Genomic DNA, 15,290 nt, shown 5'->3' with positions numbered 1-15,290 from the left:
TAATTTATTTTAAAATATACAAAAAATACTATTAACATTTTATTTTAAAAATGTAAAGTATTTTTAACAGAATTTTACTCTAAATAAAGTAGTTAATTATCTTCATATATTTTCATATTTATCCTCATATAATAAGTTATTTTATTTTAAATTAAATATAAAATAATTTATTTATTACAAGCACTTTAAAAAAAACAAATTAATTATATAATGAAATATTAAAAAAGTCTTACTACATTTTTTCACATCCAACATCCAAAACTTCAAAAAATATAAATTGAATGGGGGAGTACAATTTAAATTTTAAAAAGATAAAATATAATTTTAATTTTAATTTATATTATTGAAAATTAATTTTTAAAATAATTTTAATTTAAAAAATTTAAAAAATTAATTGCTTCGGATGGCACTGTAAGGTGCCAATCCGACGCAAATTACAAGGGGGAAGATTACATCAATTCATCTCTCAAAAATGGATGTGGCGCTGAGAACGTGCTCATGGTTTATTACCGTTGAACAAAAATAGATTATCAGTAGGGGTAGGTCTAACATAAAAAATATAATGAATCAAAGATTTAAATTTTCATGAAGAAAGGTGCTGAAATTGTCTTCAATAAAAGAGACATATAAAAAATTTAAAAAATTAATAAAAAAACTTAGCAAAGGTTCATACATGAGATATGAGAGTGGAATCGACCGTCGAGCCTCAAGTTGCAGGGCGGACACGTGGGCCCCTCGTTCGCTGTTTTCGGTTTTGATGAGCCCCTTCTCACATTGAATCCCCCTCCCTTCTCCATTTGTCCTGGGGTGGGGGTGGCACCTCTGTTTCTTTACCCCTCCAAACACCCACCATCTCCCCTACTTCTCTCGTGAATTATTTGGTACCCTTTTATACCTCTCTTTCCTTGATTCCCTCTTTATTTTTTCCTTTTTTTTTTAAAAAAAAATTCTTATATGTGCCGTAAAGGTTGCATAAAAGTACTATTTTTTCTTGTGAAAATTGAAAATAAACATTATTCCCCTCTCTTCCCCTCCCTCTCTCCTTGCCTCTTTCGGCCCCTGTTCCTGTGTCAGAATCACAAAGCCAGGATCCATAGCCAGAAACCAGACCTAATCACAGCAGAACAAAAGGAGATCAAATTAGATTAGAGAATGAACGGGGTCGCACACTTCGAACCGGATTACTCTGAGTTCGTCGAAGTTGATCCTACCGGCAGATATGGCAGAGTATACCACTCTTCCTCTTCCTCTCTTTTCCCCGTTCCCTCGCTCAGCTGGATAATAATGTTTTCTTTCTTTGTTGCAGTACAATGAAATCCTCGGCAAAGGAGCTTCAAAGATAGTGTATGAATCTTAACTCAGTTCGGAATCCGCATCTGATAGTTATTTTTATTTCAAGTTTTTTGAAGTGCTCGAGTCGATTATTTTGTGGAGATTTCCTCCGAATTTGAGCTGCTTCCTGATTTTCTAGTTTGTAGAAATGGGAATTTGATAGATTTGTTAGTGATTTTGCGGTTTGGCTCCTCAATTAATACAGATATAGAGCATTTGATGAGTATCAAGGGATTGAAGTTGCATGGAACCAAGTCAAGCTGTATGATTTCCTGCAAAGCCCTGAAGACCTTGAGAGGCTCTACTGTGAAATTCATCTTCTCAAAACCCTGAAGCACAAAAACATAATGAAATTTTACACTTCTTGGGTTGATACTGCCAACAGAAATATCAACTTCGTCACTGAAATGTTTACTTCTGGTACTCTCAGACAGTAAGTTCTTTGGATTTCCGGCTATTTTCTCTCCTCTACATTACCTCCTTCCACTTCTTCTTCTTCTTGTGATTCTGAGATCTGTCCTATTTCTTTTAACGACGGAATAGGTATAGGCTAAAGCACAGGAGAGTAAACATCAGAGCAGTGAAGGATTGGTGTCGACAGATATTGAGAGGACTTCTGTATCTTCATAGCCACGATCCACCTGTGATCCACAGAGATCTCAAATGCGATAACATTTTTATTAATGGAAACCAAGGGGAAGTAAAGATTGGGGATCTTGGCTTGGCAGCAATTCTAAAAAAATCCCATGCTGCTCATTGCGTCGGTATGTCTATCTCATGTCAGTGTATATCACAAGTATAGAGTATCAAAAAACAATTTGACACCGGCGATTGTTAGTTAACGTCTGGTTTTGGAAATTACGTGTGGTGTGGCTATTACCTTTAATAGAAAAGGGAGGGTTGATTGAAGCGAGGATGAGTATTATAGACTGAATTTTATCTGTTACTGTTTATTTTCACAGGAACACCTGAGTTTATGGCCCCTGAAGTATATGAAGAGGCATATAATGAATTAGTTGACATATATTCCTTTGGAATGTGCATATTAGAGATGGTCACATTTGAATATCCTTATAGCGAATGCACTCATCCAGCTCAGATCTACAAGAAAGTTATATCTGTAAGAGATTCTCTTTCTAAGTGAAATGAGATTTATTTCTTCGGATTAGCTGTAATAATTCATTGACTTTTTTTTTTTTTTATCTCCAGGGGAAAAAGCCTGATGCTTTGTATAAAGTTAAAGATCCAGAAGTGCGACAATTTGTTGAGAAATGCTTGGCAACAGTGTCTTTAAGGCTCTCAGCAAGGGAGCTTCTCGATGACCCGTTTCTCCAAATTGATGATGATTGTTATAATTTGACACTAGTAGACAGTGGAGAATTTGATGACTTCGGTCCTTTTGTCCGGCATCCATTCTTTGATCTTCACCGAAGTTATAGTAACTTAAGCAGTGAATACTCAAATTATTATGGATATGAAGCTCCAGGATACTGGTATTCTCATCCAGTTGACACTGAACCAAGTGGAATCGAACTTTTTGAACACCGTGATGGTGACCCATCTGAAGATGTTGACGTAAGCATCAAAGGCAAGAGGAAAGATGACGGTGGCATCTTTTTGAGACTAAGAATTGCGGATAAAGAAGGTTGAAATGTCACTTACTAGAGTTTTGTTTCTATATAGTATATACCTGATACATATTTCATTGCTCTATTTAAAGCTTAGTTGCCAGACTTCCTGTATTGCAGGTCGTATCCGAAATATTTATTTCCCATTTGACGTAGAGATGGACACAGCACTTAGTGTGGCAACTGAAATGGTTGCAGAACTTGATATTACCGATCAAGATGTGACCAGAATATCAGATATGATAGACGGGGAAATTGCTTCCTTGGTGCCTGAATGGAGGCCAGGACCAGGATTTGAAGAAACTCCTCGCTTCACAGAACAAAAGTTCTGTCAAAATTGTGTATCGAATCATACATCAACTGGCTCCTTTATGGATTTTCTGCCACATAAGTCTGGTGCCAAGAACTCGCAACTTCTTCCATGCTGTAGGCATGGATGTGCTTCAATGCATGGGCGGTTTGAGGAGATTATGTTCCAGTCTGAGTATGAAGATCATGCTAGAGAGGATGCTTCAAACACATCAACCCAACCAGACTGCTTGCAGTGTCAGGAGTTGTGGAAACAACAGGAAAGTTGCGAGATCACTCCTGTAGATTCTGAACTTAGCCATTCTGATGAACAAAATGAACCAATAGATAAACAAGCACCAGCAGAAGATAAGGGACAGGGTTTTAGGGAAAACAAAATTGCATCCAACTCAAGAAATTGTCTATCTACTCTATCAGGATTCCATTACTCATCTACAATTCGTTCACTGTATCTTGACCTCGAGGACAAGTGTGGGAAAGAGATCGAACAGGAACTTAGATGGCTCAGAGCAACGTATCAAATCGAGTTAAGGGAACTTAGGGACCGACAGTTAGGGATGACGAAGTCCTCACAAACTAGTGACAGAAATGACAACAAAGAATATGGCATGATGTCATTGTCCCTCTCACCGAGAGACGCATTAAACAGAGGCAACCATGGGATTCATACGAAATCCTTCACTAATAATGGGAGTTGTGGTTCTAGTTGCCATTCTCTTGTCAATAGGAGCCGCCCCAACTCGGACACCCAAAGGGCCCGAACTTGTGAGGCGATGGGTTTCCACGGAGAAGGTATGGTTTGTACAAAGAGTTTGGATGAAGGGTCGTTGCTTCCACTCTATGTACGCAGGACAGTTTCCCTCCCAGTCGATGCTGTTGATATATAAAACACACTAGACTAGATTCTTTCATATATTTTATATACCCTTACATAGACTCTTCTCCTCTAAGATAAATTAATTTAGAAACAGCAAACTCTATGGAGGCCGGAGGGATCATGCGAGCAATAGTGAATGACATAGCCGAGGCTCGTATGCAAGGCTATGTAAGATTCCAAGGGACAACGCAATATTACAATGAATACGGTTGGTTGCCAGCCTTTTGCTATTATTTCTTCCTTTCTTTTCACTAAGGTTTGTGTCTACACTATGCATTATCCATTTGAAAATTAAGGCGCCAGTTGACTGGAGCCTCTCCGTTTAGTAGATCACTATTAGTGTCAGGTAATCTAGTTTCAAATCTAAATCTAAAAATAAGATTTAATACCTGCCCTTCTAATTAAAAAAAAAAAAACAGTTTTACAGTTTGACTTGCAAATGATCTTCGGACATTGAGCAAGAGAAAATTGGAATTGGTGTCGGTGAATCCCTACTGGGCCACAGCAAACGAGACGATTTCTCAACCTTTTGCCCTGCCCTTTTTTGTCTCTCAAATCTCAATCATGATAATAGAGTCGTTTTCAAAAGAGAAAGGATATGTCAAGAATAAGAGAAAAATATGAATCGCGCGGCGTGACTCACCATAGAATATTATTCGGTGTTATTGGCAAAAATCAAGGCAGTTGGATTCCATTTACATGAGGTCTGCTCATGCATGCTGACTTTCTTCCACAAAAATTTAATTTATTTTTAAAATTATTGAGATCACTGTCAGCGTTTCATTCGTTGGAGAGTACACCGAGTTTTATGCTTGTTTTATGTGAATTAATTTTGTAAGATTTAATGGCCATTTTTATTTCTTAATTATTCATGAAAAGTTACTTCCTCTTATCTTATTATAAGTTACTTTTAAAATGTTTAACTAACATTAAAAAAATTTAAATCTTTTTAACTTTATCTTGAAATTTAATAAATTTTTTTTTTATTCCTAATAATATTCTTAAATTTTATTATTGATAATTTTATTTAAAATATTTAATAAGGATAAAAATATAAAAAATTCTAAACTCAAAATCATTTTTTATCTTAAACGGTCAAGATTCCATCCTGCCATCTTTTCATGAGTTTGTTGCCACAAGATTCTGTCAGTGGGCCCTTGGTAATTTTTAAATATTTGTTGGTTACAAAATATTCACCCCACTATCTCCCCCCCCCTCTTTTTCTCCCCGCTCTCCTGAGTGGCTTTGAGTCTCGTCCCGTATCCTCTCTCTCCCTTCCTCTCCCCTCTCTCCCCTCTCCTCCATCTTTCAGGCTGAAGCTTAGTTTCAATTGTACACTCTCCGCCAATGCACCATTCACGCTGCTCAAATTAGCTCCACGGCCTCCAAGGATTCTCAACTCTAAAAATGATTCAATGACCATTATGAAGTTACAGCCGGACAAGCTAAGTACGTAACTGCATACAGAGTTCGATAAAACTAGCAATATATGATTATATAACTAACAGATAACATGACTTGCTTGTTCTAATGTCTATATATATTTTTTGACAAAAAAGGGGCCAAGCCCAACAGCTAGATTAGTGAGGTAGCCTCTGAGGATTCCAGACACCTCTTTATGTTGATAAAACAAAATCTCAAGCTAGCGTCTGCACGATAGGGTGCAGGGCCGTCGAAGGCGTAAGGCAAGTGCGGTAATTGCCTCAGGCTTTCAAAAAAAAAAAAAAATAATACCCTTATTATATTTGTGTGTATGATTAATATTTATATTATTATATATTTAATTGTAGATAAAAGAGAATAAAAAATATTGATTGTTTTTTCTGTTGAAAAATTTTAATTATTCCCATTATAACATTAATTATTGAGCTAAGTTCATTATTTACATAAAAAAAATAGTGAGATTTATAAGATACTAATTTATACTATATTAGCTCGTATTAAATTCTTCTCACAGTCTAACTCTTCATTTTTTCCTTTTTTTTTATTCTAAAGCCTTATTAAAAATCTTTTTTCTAATTTTTATAATTATTATTAGTTTTTCACATTAACCATTAGTATTATTAGTCTTAATTATATCTTTTTTGTTAAAAATGTATTGCCATCCTAAATTATTATTAATATTTTATCCCAATATATAAGATGGGGTAGGAACACTTTATCAACACTAATTTTCATTTAACTATTAAATTAATTTAGTATTTTATTAGAATCACTATATTATAAAATTTTAATATATAATTTTGTGAAAAATGATAAGTGCATTTTTTTTTGAAGAAATAATTGCAGTGCTGCTAGATTTTACTAATAATTTTGCCTTATGCCTCAAAACATCTTCACGCGGCCCTCATAGAGTATATATACAGCCACACACCTTATGATCTCCATTACTACTTGCAAGGAAACTTATATTTAATGGCTGGAGATATAGTACAAACAAAAGGGTTGTACTGTTATGTTGATATCTCTGCTTCTGAGGAAAAAAAAAAGGCAGGGGAGAACGAGAAGGAGAGGGAGTGAGAGTGATGCAGTAGCTCTTCGTGAAGTGCATGTACACCTAGGGATTGAAGGATAAAAGTAACTTATAATTGGATATAAGATCTTCAGTGACCTTTGGCGTGCAGATGAAAGACAAAAGTGACCCTTACCTCATTTTGTAAATGTATTCTCAGTCGCGTGATATTTTGGACCATCGAAAAGAAATGTAATACAACAACTCAAACAAAACCCAACATGAAGCTGGAGAAGAGCTCTGCAGAACTTTCAAAAAATGAATACACTGTTTAGTATTGGGTCTGAGAGATTGAAATGACCTGAAAACAAAGGATGGCGCAAACGTAGAGTGGAAGTGTTATGTAATAGCTAGAGTCGTCAATCAGATGAGTCAGTCCTTTAAGCTCGATAAAATATAGGACCAGGTGGCTCGTTTCCTTTTAAGCCCTATATATATATATATATTTTAATTTTAATATAAAAAAAATTAAATATCACTAAAAGTTTAAAACCTAATTTCATTTCATTAAACTCTCAAGTGAATTCTCGTTCCTTCTCTCTTTGATTAATTCTTTAGACTTCAACCCAAGGAAAAGAATCAAATTATATTAATGTTCATAACAATGATGTTAAGAAAATTTAATTATTATCGATATTGATTTTATAATATTTCTATTTTTATTAGATATAAATTTGTTATTTTATAGATTGTTTTAAATTTATTTTTTTAAAATTAATGTTATGTGTGATAAATTTTTTGTGATTTTAAATAAATTTTTAAATTACAAAAAATGAAAAAAAGGGTTGAGACCCTAAGGACTAAAGCTGGACTGATCAAAACGGAGCTCCAAAATATAATCAGGCAATAATATTAGTCTGTTTGAGCCTTGACTCTTTAAGAGGATGTCTTGAAACTTGGTTTTCTAGCTACTAAAAATTAAGTTAGGGATGGTGCTTTTGGTCCAAAATTAACTATTTAACTTCATAGCCCAACCCATGAGCGGTCATTCTTGACCATGTTAACCCTCTCATTGTTTTTTTACTTTGTTTCCGTGATGATCCAGATCTTTAAGCCACCCCATCCTGTTAAAAAAAAAAATCCCAAATATAGCTATAAAAAAATAAATTCAATTAGAAAAGAAATTGATTGTAGCAAAGGGGAAAAACAGAGAGAGGTGGGGTGGATGCCCTTTCCCCCTCTTCAACCACACCTTTGGTAAGTATGAAAAGCAGGACCGAGATTATCGTTCTAAAGAGTAGCGTAGACAATCTATTTCAATATTTATCAAAATGTTAAAGTATATATTTAATTTTTTAATTTTACATAATATTTTTTTAATAATTCAACTCTAACACTACTAATTTTATCACAGCAAATTTTTACATTAAACTTTTAAATATTAACAGATTAATTTTAATTTTTTAAAATAATAATGATTGGCAAAAAAATCATGTGAAACTAATAATATTAAAGTTAAAAGATTAAAAAAATATTTTATAAAATTAAAAGATAACTTAAAACTTCATATGAAATTAGAGAATTAAAAATATACTTTATTTTTTTATCAATAATAGCAAGAGACTAATGCAGTTAATAAAGATGTTTTATATTTTTACTTTTTTTTTTCAAAAAAAGAAACGAACATTCTACTATTCTAGTACTCTTGGAGCATAATAAGACTAAAGACCTTTTGGGCCCGAATAATAAGACTTTTCTTTTTTTTGGTGCAGATGCCACGATAATAAAATTAAAGATGCATTTTGGTTGAATTTAATTTCAATGTTTATTATACATATAAATAATAGGAGCTCATCGATTCAGTTCAAATTAATAAAGATGATGTAGATTTATAGCTTTTTAACTAATTTTTAAATAAAAATTGTTTTTTTTTAAATTGATAGTTAAAACATTGTCTTTGTTATAGATTCTATATCCATTAAAATGATTTTTAAAAAATTAAAGTAAAAAACCGTAAATTTAGATTATTCAGATTAAATTTAAACAGCTTAAGACGATATGCTCTCAATACTCTAATATTTATTTGCATGATGAGTATTGAGATTGATTTTATTTTGATTTGGTCAAAGAATATCATGAGAGAATTTCCCGCTGGTACAGTGTCTGAATAATGAGAAAAGCCGAAATGTGATTCGTCACTGGTCCAAAATAATGTAATAATAAATATATGACGCGTCTATCTCTTTCTTTCTCGTTTCCTTCTCGGTTTCTGGCTCAGCCTTTTCTCTCTCCCATCCCATCTGTATAATTCGTGGTCCTGTTTTTCCCTCCTCCTCTTTTTGCTCTTTTCCTTCATCCCCTCGCTTCCATCTGTTTCTCGAACACCTATTCCCTAGATTCTCTTCTTTGTCCTCTTATTCATCTCATGGAAGATAATACTGCTGCGCCTGCCGCCAATGGTAAATTCCTTGTTAACTAATCTCCAGTTTAATCTTGTGTTTGTTTTCTTTACTTTTATCGATATTCTGGACCTGCTAAAGAAAATGTTCTTCGGCGGAGTCAAATTGGATGTCTTTCCTGTGCGTTATCCAAGCAGAAAATGCTTTGATTATGGCTGAGAAGCCCAGTCCAAGTTGGATAATTACTGATGAAGGAACTGTGTTAAGATGGAGATGCAGAGCAGAAACTGTTATGAGTAACAACGTGAAGCCAATTCAATGCTGAACCGATTCAAAACACAAATGCCATCTGCATCCAGTGACATGACTATGAAAAATAGGTGTTTATTATCTGTACTCAGAGGCTTAAAGTCTATGGAGTTTTCTGCAAGTAAAGTTTAACTATTCTTCCAATTTTGTCGGATGCCCTGGAAGGGCCAATAAATAACTATTCTTGAATTACGGCTTGTCATGTACATTTTTTCAGCGAAAATATAATCTTTTGTACTTTTAGTTTTATTGAGTTTTGTTTTTAGTTTTTATAATTTTTTTTAACAGAGAATGAAAACTGTGAAAAAACTAAAACTATATGGACCTGAAAAATAAACGTCACCCAATTTTTTGAAAATTATAGGACTGAAAATACTGAAAAAGACTGCAGGGATTAAAAGTAAAATTCAATAATACTAGAGGGACCAAAGGTTATGTTTTTTTTTTTTTTAATAATCAGCTTGATTTGTCTGTGTGTTATAATATGAAGATCCGTATTATAAAATCTGACCGACGGAGTATTATATACTTTTTAACCATTCTCCTCGTCATCAGTTATCCGTGGTAACTTTCAATTCTGTGGTGTTGTATGACCATCATACGACAATACATTCTGTTAATTTTAGTCTTCTGGCTGGAGGAATTTACAGCCTTCACTTTCTACTGCCTTGTTTTCGATCATAGTGGTGGAATCTAAAGAAGGGGCGATTTCTGTGGCTTCTGCTTTTGCCGGTTTCCAGGAAGGTATGATCAATTTACCTGCATCTTTTACCTGGAAAAATGAAACATTGCATCTCATATTAGTTAGATTTTATGATAATCTTAACGTGTGACTTAATATTAAGGTACGGGATTGACGCGAAGTTGTTAAAAGCTGGCATGTGATAGGCAATCAGACATAGTTGGCATGAAAATTACAAAATATGAAAGGCCATAAGATTACAAACTAAGAAAAATCATAAGACAATTATAGTTAGTAGTATTAAATTGATATAATAATTACTTAGTCTAAACCATGTAGTGTGTACTCAATATTGAGATGTACTTTAACCAAAATTGATGGACCCTTTAATATTCGAGTGATTATGCTTATAAATGGTCTTCCATCTAATAGAATGTATTAATTGGATTAATGAATGTGAGAGGAAAGTGTAGAGTTGTTGCTCTTTGACGGATTGAGTCACGAAGGCTGTGTATAGATAGGGCTATTGTCTCTGTGTTTACTGATGATCTAAGTTCCGTGACTTGCATCACCATGCTAACGTTATAACTTGACTTGAGTGACGAGAAGAAAGAGAGCTGAAGTTTTGTTACAAACTTTCTAGTAGCCTTGCATCCAAATGTAAAATATCCTAACAGCAGCAGCCTTCAAAATTGTGTCATTTGTTGTTATTCAGGGATAAAGGCTTGTTGTTGTTGTTGTTGTTGTTGTTATTCAGGGAATTACATTCTCTGCTTGATCTGCGTCCATTGAAGAATTGTTTCCTAAATTAATGGATTGAAATATTTATCTTGTTGCTTTATCCACATGGATCATTATTTCTCATTTTTCAACAGTAGTGTCACATAGGAAGTTAGAGGGGTTGGTTACATGGTTATGTACTGCCAGACATTTTATTCCATGAAGTTGCGAGTGTTACCTTGTCCTGTCAAATCAGCTGTACAGGATAGAGACCACAAGTTCTTAGCAAAAGCAGTGGAAGAAGCGTATAAAGGGGTCGAATGTGGCGATGGAGGTCCATTTGGCGCTGTCGTTGTTCGAAATGATGACGTTGTTGTAGGCTGTCATAATATGGTTTTAAGAAACACTGACCCCACCGCTCATGCTGAGGTTACTGCCATTAGAGAGGTCTGATTAATATGCTCTATCCTCTTTATTCTTATTCACGATTCTCTTGTCTTATGCTCATAGGCACAATTTGGATTCAGCCAGTTTTTCTTTCTTCTTCGTCTCTTTGTACATGCTTCGTCTTGGCATTCGTTCATTAGTTGAATTTAAAAATGACTTGATCTGTAGGCTTGTAGAAAGTTAAATCAAATTGAGCTCTCTGACTGTGAAATATATGCATCATGTGAGCCTTGTCCAATGTGCTTTGGAGCAATTCATCTGTCAAGAATTAAGGTGAAGGTTCTCCTCATTTCGTATTCATGCGTCAAGTCCTCCTCTAGTTAAGAAAACGAATCCAAGTTCAAAATTTTTCATGGTTTTTTGTGCTGAAACAGCGGTTGGTGTATGGAGCCAAAGCAGAAGCTGCGATAGCAATTGGATTCGATGACTTCATTGCAGACGCACTGAGGGGAACCGGAATTTATCAGAAAGCTCACCTGGAGATCAAAAAGGCCGACGGCACCGGTGCCGTCATTGCAGAACAGGTCTTTGAGAAGACCAAGGCAAAGTTCACTCTTTACTGATTGTTTTTCCTTCTGGACTATGAAAACAACTTGTAATTCCTTCAGGGAGGTTTCTGTTTCTGACAAATATTAGTTTGATGAATCTTTGATTTCAAGAAATAAAATATTTACCAAGAGTTGGAAGTATCTGAACTGATCACTAATTGGGCTCCGTGGCTCCATCCGTGTACTAATAACAACTCCTGAAGCAAAAGGAGTGCAGGTTCGAAGGTGCCAATCCATTTATTTATGCATGTCAGCGTTCCAGTTCAGTTTTTGTTATTGTAGTTAAAGTTTCCCGAGTACTTGAGACGTAGCAAACAAGTATTTTATTGGGAGCCTCTTAACATGACGTGCTACATTCTGTGTGGTTTATTACGATATAATGAAACAGAACTATAATAAATAATAAAGCAACTTCATTTTTGGCAGAATACAAATTCGCGTTAACAGAGTCCCCGCAATTAAAATAATATTTTATGCAATGGTAGCATAAATTATATAATTATAAAAATTCCCCTAAAAGTTGTTGTGAAAGTGATTTCTTTTCATATACTCCGTGGTTGCTTATCATAATTTCGGCGGGGTACTTTTCAAAAAGATTTTTGACTCTATAATATTATAAGCTGCTTAAGAATATTAATTATATTTTTTTAATATTATCTCTATTTTAACTCATCAAATCTAAATCATAAATTTATCTATTTTATTTAGATAGAGATAAGATTAAAATTTTATTTTTTTTTATGAAGAATTAATAACTTAACCATCACTCTTTGATTCTGGTGAGAAAATTAGAGATGAATAAAAATACAAGGGAGCAAGCGTCAAGGTAAAGGTTGGCGAGGGAGAATGGGAAATGGGAAGCGTATTGAAAGGCAAGATAAGAAGCAATTATTTACACAGTAGAAACGAGGAACAAAAATCATGTGAAGAAGTCCACCGTCCATTTGCGTGAAATTGTTTGCTAAGTAGGAGGCTGTCAATACTCAATACTCAATGTGTTGGCTAAAAAGGTAAGTTTCAAGTTCCAGCTGTATGAATTAACTGCTCGATGCCGTTGGTCAACTTGGCATGCATCCGAGTGAAACCGAAACGAAACCCCGTAACTCCGCCCTGTATCTGCCCACCGCCCCAGAAAACGATTTTTTTTTTTTTTTGAATTGAACTCCTTAACTTAAATTATACTTAAAAAAAAAAAAACCAAAGAAAGAAGAAAACAGGAGAGAGAAAGTGGGCTGGGTTCGGTTTGGTTGGGGGAGTGGCCGTCATCATCCGAGGTGGCTCCAATACCGTCACGCCAAGCAACCAGCTCACCTCACCATCCTCGCCCGCCCTCCCCGCATAACACAACCCCAACTCAACTAAACCATACTAACCAAATCAAATCTCCCCCAGCCCCACCACCTCTTCTCTCTCCCATGGCATCCGATCAGCACGACACCGTTTTCCCCGAAGAGGACCTTGACGACGACGACGACGAATCTCAAGAGGACGAGGACGACGACGACGACGACGACGTTCTTGGTGAACCCGACGACGACGAAGATCGCGAAGCTTCTCCTTCCACCTCTTCTGCCCTCGCCGTTACCGTCCCCGACCCTTCCGCCACCGTCACTGTCGCCGTCCCCGGCTCTGCTACCTCCAACGGCGCTGCTGCCCCAATTTCCACGATTGCCGCTACCACAATTGTCGTCCCTGATACCGTCGATCGCAAGCGTCCGCGGATTGACTCCGGCGAAGAGAAAAAGCCTCTGGACGATTCACGCAGACTGTTTCAACGTCTTTGGACCGATGAGGACGAGATCGAGCTCTTGCAGGGCTTCCTTGACTACACCACTCAGCGAGGATCCTCCCACCATAACGACACCGCTTTGTTTTACGATCAAATCAAGTCCAAGCTTCAGCTCGAGTTCAACAAAAACCAGCTTGTCGAGAAGCTCCGGAGGTTGAAGAAGAAATACCGCAATGTTTTGAATAAGATTAGTGCCGGCAAAGAATTGTCCTTTAAGAGCCCCCACGATCAAGCCACCTTCGAAATTTCTCGTAAGATCTGGAGCAATTTGGGTTCGACCGGCGCTGCGGCCGAAGATACCGCTCTGGATGACGACGAAATCAGCCCCAATCCTAACCCTAACCCTAACCCTAATTTTAGCCACTCACAGCCCAAGAATGAGGTAATAATTGGGATTCCTGAAGAGAAGAGAACGCCGTCGTCCCGGAAACGTTCGCGGTCTCGATCCGGGATCAGAACGGATGAGAAGCGCGACTTGAATGATGGATTGGCGTCAAACAAAGATAATTATTGTATTAGTAATAGTAATGCTAATACTAATAATAATCATAACAATAACCATAACATACCAGGCTTGATTGAGGAGACGGTGAGGAGTTGTTTGTCGCCCTTGTTCAAGGAGATAGTGAGTAATGCCATGGGTGGCCCATTCGGGGCTAGGGGGTTTGGAGGATTGACATTAAATCCTATGCCATTGAGCTTCGGTGTGCCATCTTTGATGAATTGCGGCGGCGGAGAAACGGTAGATGACAAGTGGAGGAAGCAACAGATTCTGGAGTTGGAGGTGTACTCGAAGCGGCTGGAGTTGGTGCAGGATCAGATCAAGGCTGCGCTGGAGGAGTTGCGATCCGCTGGACGATGACCAGGGCTTTTAATTTAAAGGTGTTTTTATTGTGAGTGATTGTCTTCCTGTCCCTTTTCATGTCTGTTGTTTAGTCCATAAAGATTTGCTTGGTAATTTATCATTGGGTTGATAGCTTAGCTAGTAGTTTTCTTTCAATTTTATCTTTTGCTGATTTTATAGGACGGTTGTCGAATAAAATGTCAGCTTAAAATGGATGTACTTTAAAGGGATGCCATCATTTCATATGATATGCAGTAAAGGATGCGCTAGCGAGTGTTTGTATAGTGGCACATTCTCGAGGAAAGAATTACTCTTTCTTGTGGCAGAACTCAGAAGGAATTGCTTTTCAAAATTGCATGTCTTCGGGGCTTGCCGGTTTGCTTTTTTGTATTATTGTTATTTGTTGTATAGCAGCATATTTCAGTCGAATTCTAGATCGGATTTCATTATCCAAAAGATAATCTGTTATTATTCTGGCGAAAAAAGTTGAATTTGGCGCATGATGGGAAACAATATATTCCTTAACATTTCATGATTGACATTCGTACGCATTCACATTTCATAATTGACACTATAATTTTGTGCATTAATTTGAACGGTTAAATCTGTATCTGACTCTGATCAGAATTTTTTTTTTACCGCTTCTAATCCTCCAAAAAAGAACAAAGTAGTCGTTTTGCCTGAGGTTTTTGTTGCTAGGAAATTCTAGTAAGGTCCATTGACAAATCTATAAGTATAGATTGCTTATTCCCTATTGATTTTGTGTGATTACTAGTTATCAGATTCAGATGCCCATTGTTATATTTCTGGATGGATAACCTCACCACTGCGCCCTGATACGATATGTTGTGTGATCGCACTATTGCCTTCGGAGATTCACTCAAGCTTTGAACTCACGTTATGCCGTTTCACTGAATGCTGGAGGATCCTTAAAAGCGACTTGTCTTTAATGTT

At 36.2% G+C, this 15,290-nt stretch overlaps 3 protein-coding genes across 5 annotated transcripts; all 3 read left to right on the top strand.

Moving 5' to 3' along the window:
* The first annotated feature begins 806 nt into the window (after window positions 1–806).
* LOC129314003 (probable serine/threonine-protein kinase WNK9) lies at window positions 807–4,379 on the top strand. The gene is made up of 7 exons (XM_054957386.1): window positions 807–1,227; window positions 1,307–1,344; window positions 1,538–1,765; window positions 1,876–2,096; window positions 2,295–2,452; window positions 2,542–2,977; window positions 3,081–4,379. The coding sequence occupies exons 1-7, from the start codon at window positions 1,153–1,155 to the stop codon at window positions 4,154–4,156; spliced, it is 2,232 nt and encodes a 743-aa protein (XP_054813361.1). The 5' UTR covers window positions 807–1,152; the 3' UTR covers window positions 4,157–4,379.
* A 4,472-nt stretch (window positions 4,380–8,851) lies between these two features.
* On the top strand, window positions 8,852–11,844 carry LOC129314014 (guanosine deaminase-like). Of its 2 annotated transcripts, none has more exons than XM_054957402.1 (5): window positions 8,852–9,057; window positions 9,991–10,050; window positions 10,965–11,155; window positions 11,324–11,428; window positions 11,530–11,844. In XM_054957402.1, the coding sequence occupies exons 1-5, from the start codon at window positions 9,024–9,026 to the stop codon at window positions 11,716–11,718; spliced, it is 579 nt and encodes a 192-aa protein (XP_054813377.1). In that variant the 5' UTR covers window positions 8,852–9,023; the 3' UTR covers window positions 11,719–11,844. The 2 variants fall into 2 exon arrangements, with proteins under 2 accessions (XP_054813377.1, XP_054813371.1); XM_054957396.1 differs by having other exon boundaries at window positions 9,957–10,050.
* Window positions 11,845–12,932: 1,088 nt separating this feature from the next.
* Window positions 12,933–14,765, top strand: LOC129289843 (probable transcription factor At3g04930). Of its 2 annotated transcripts, none has more exons than XM_054926610.1 (2): window positions 12,933–14,385; window positions 14,592–14,765. In XM_054926610.1, the coding sequence occupies exon 1, from the start codon at window positions 13,119–13,121 to the stop codon at window positions 14,352–14,354; it is 1,236 nt and encodes a 411-aa protein (XP_054782585.1). In that variant the 5' UTR covers window positions 12,933–13,118; the 3' UTR covers window positions 14,355–14,385; window positions 14,592–14,765. The 2 variants fall into 2 exon arrangements, with proteins under 2 accessions (XP_054782585.1, XP_054782592.1); XM_054926617.1 differs by having other exon boundaries at window positions 14,517–14,765.
* The last annotated feature ends 525 nt before the right edge of the window (window positions 14,766–15,290 follow it).

The sequence above is a fragment of the Prosopis cineraria genome, unplaced genomic scaffold (assembly GCF_029017545.1).
Source record: "Prosopis cineraria cultivar Desert tree isolate PC_DT_omini unplaced genomic scaffold, ASM2901754v1 PC1, whole genome shotgun sequence".
NCBI lineage: Eukaryota > Viridiplantae > Streptophyta > Magnoliopsida > Fabales > Fabaceae > Prosopis > Prosopis cineraria.
The sequence above is the reverse complement of the archived record's forward strand: the minus strand, read 5'-3'. Positions and strand labels throughout refer to the sequence as shown.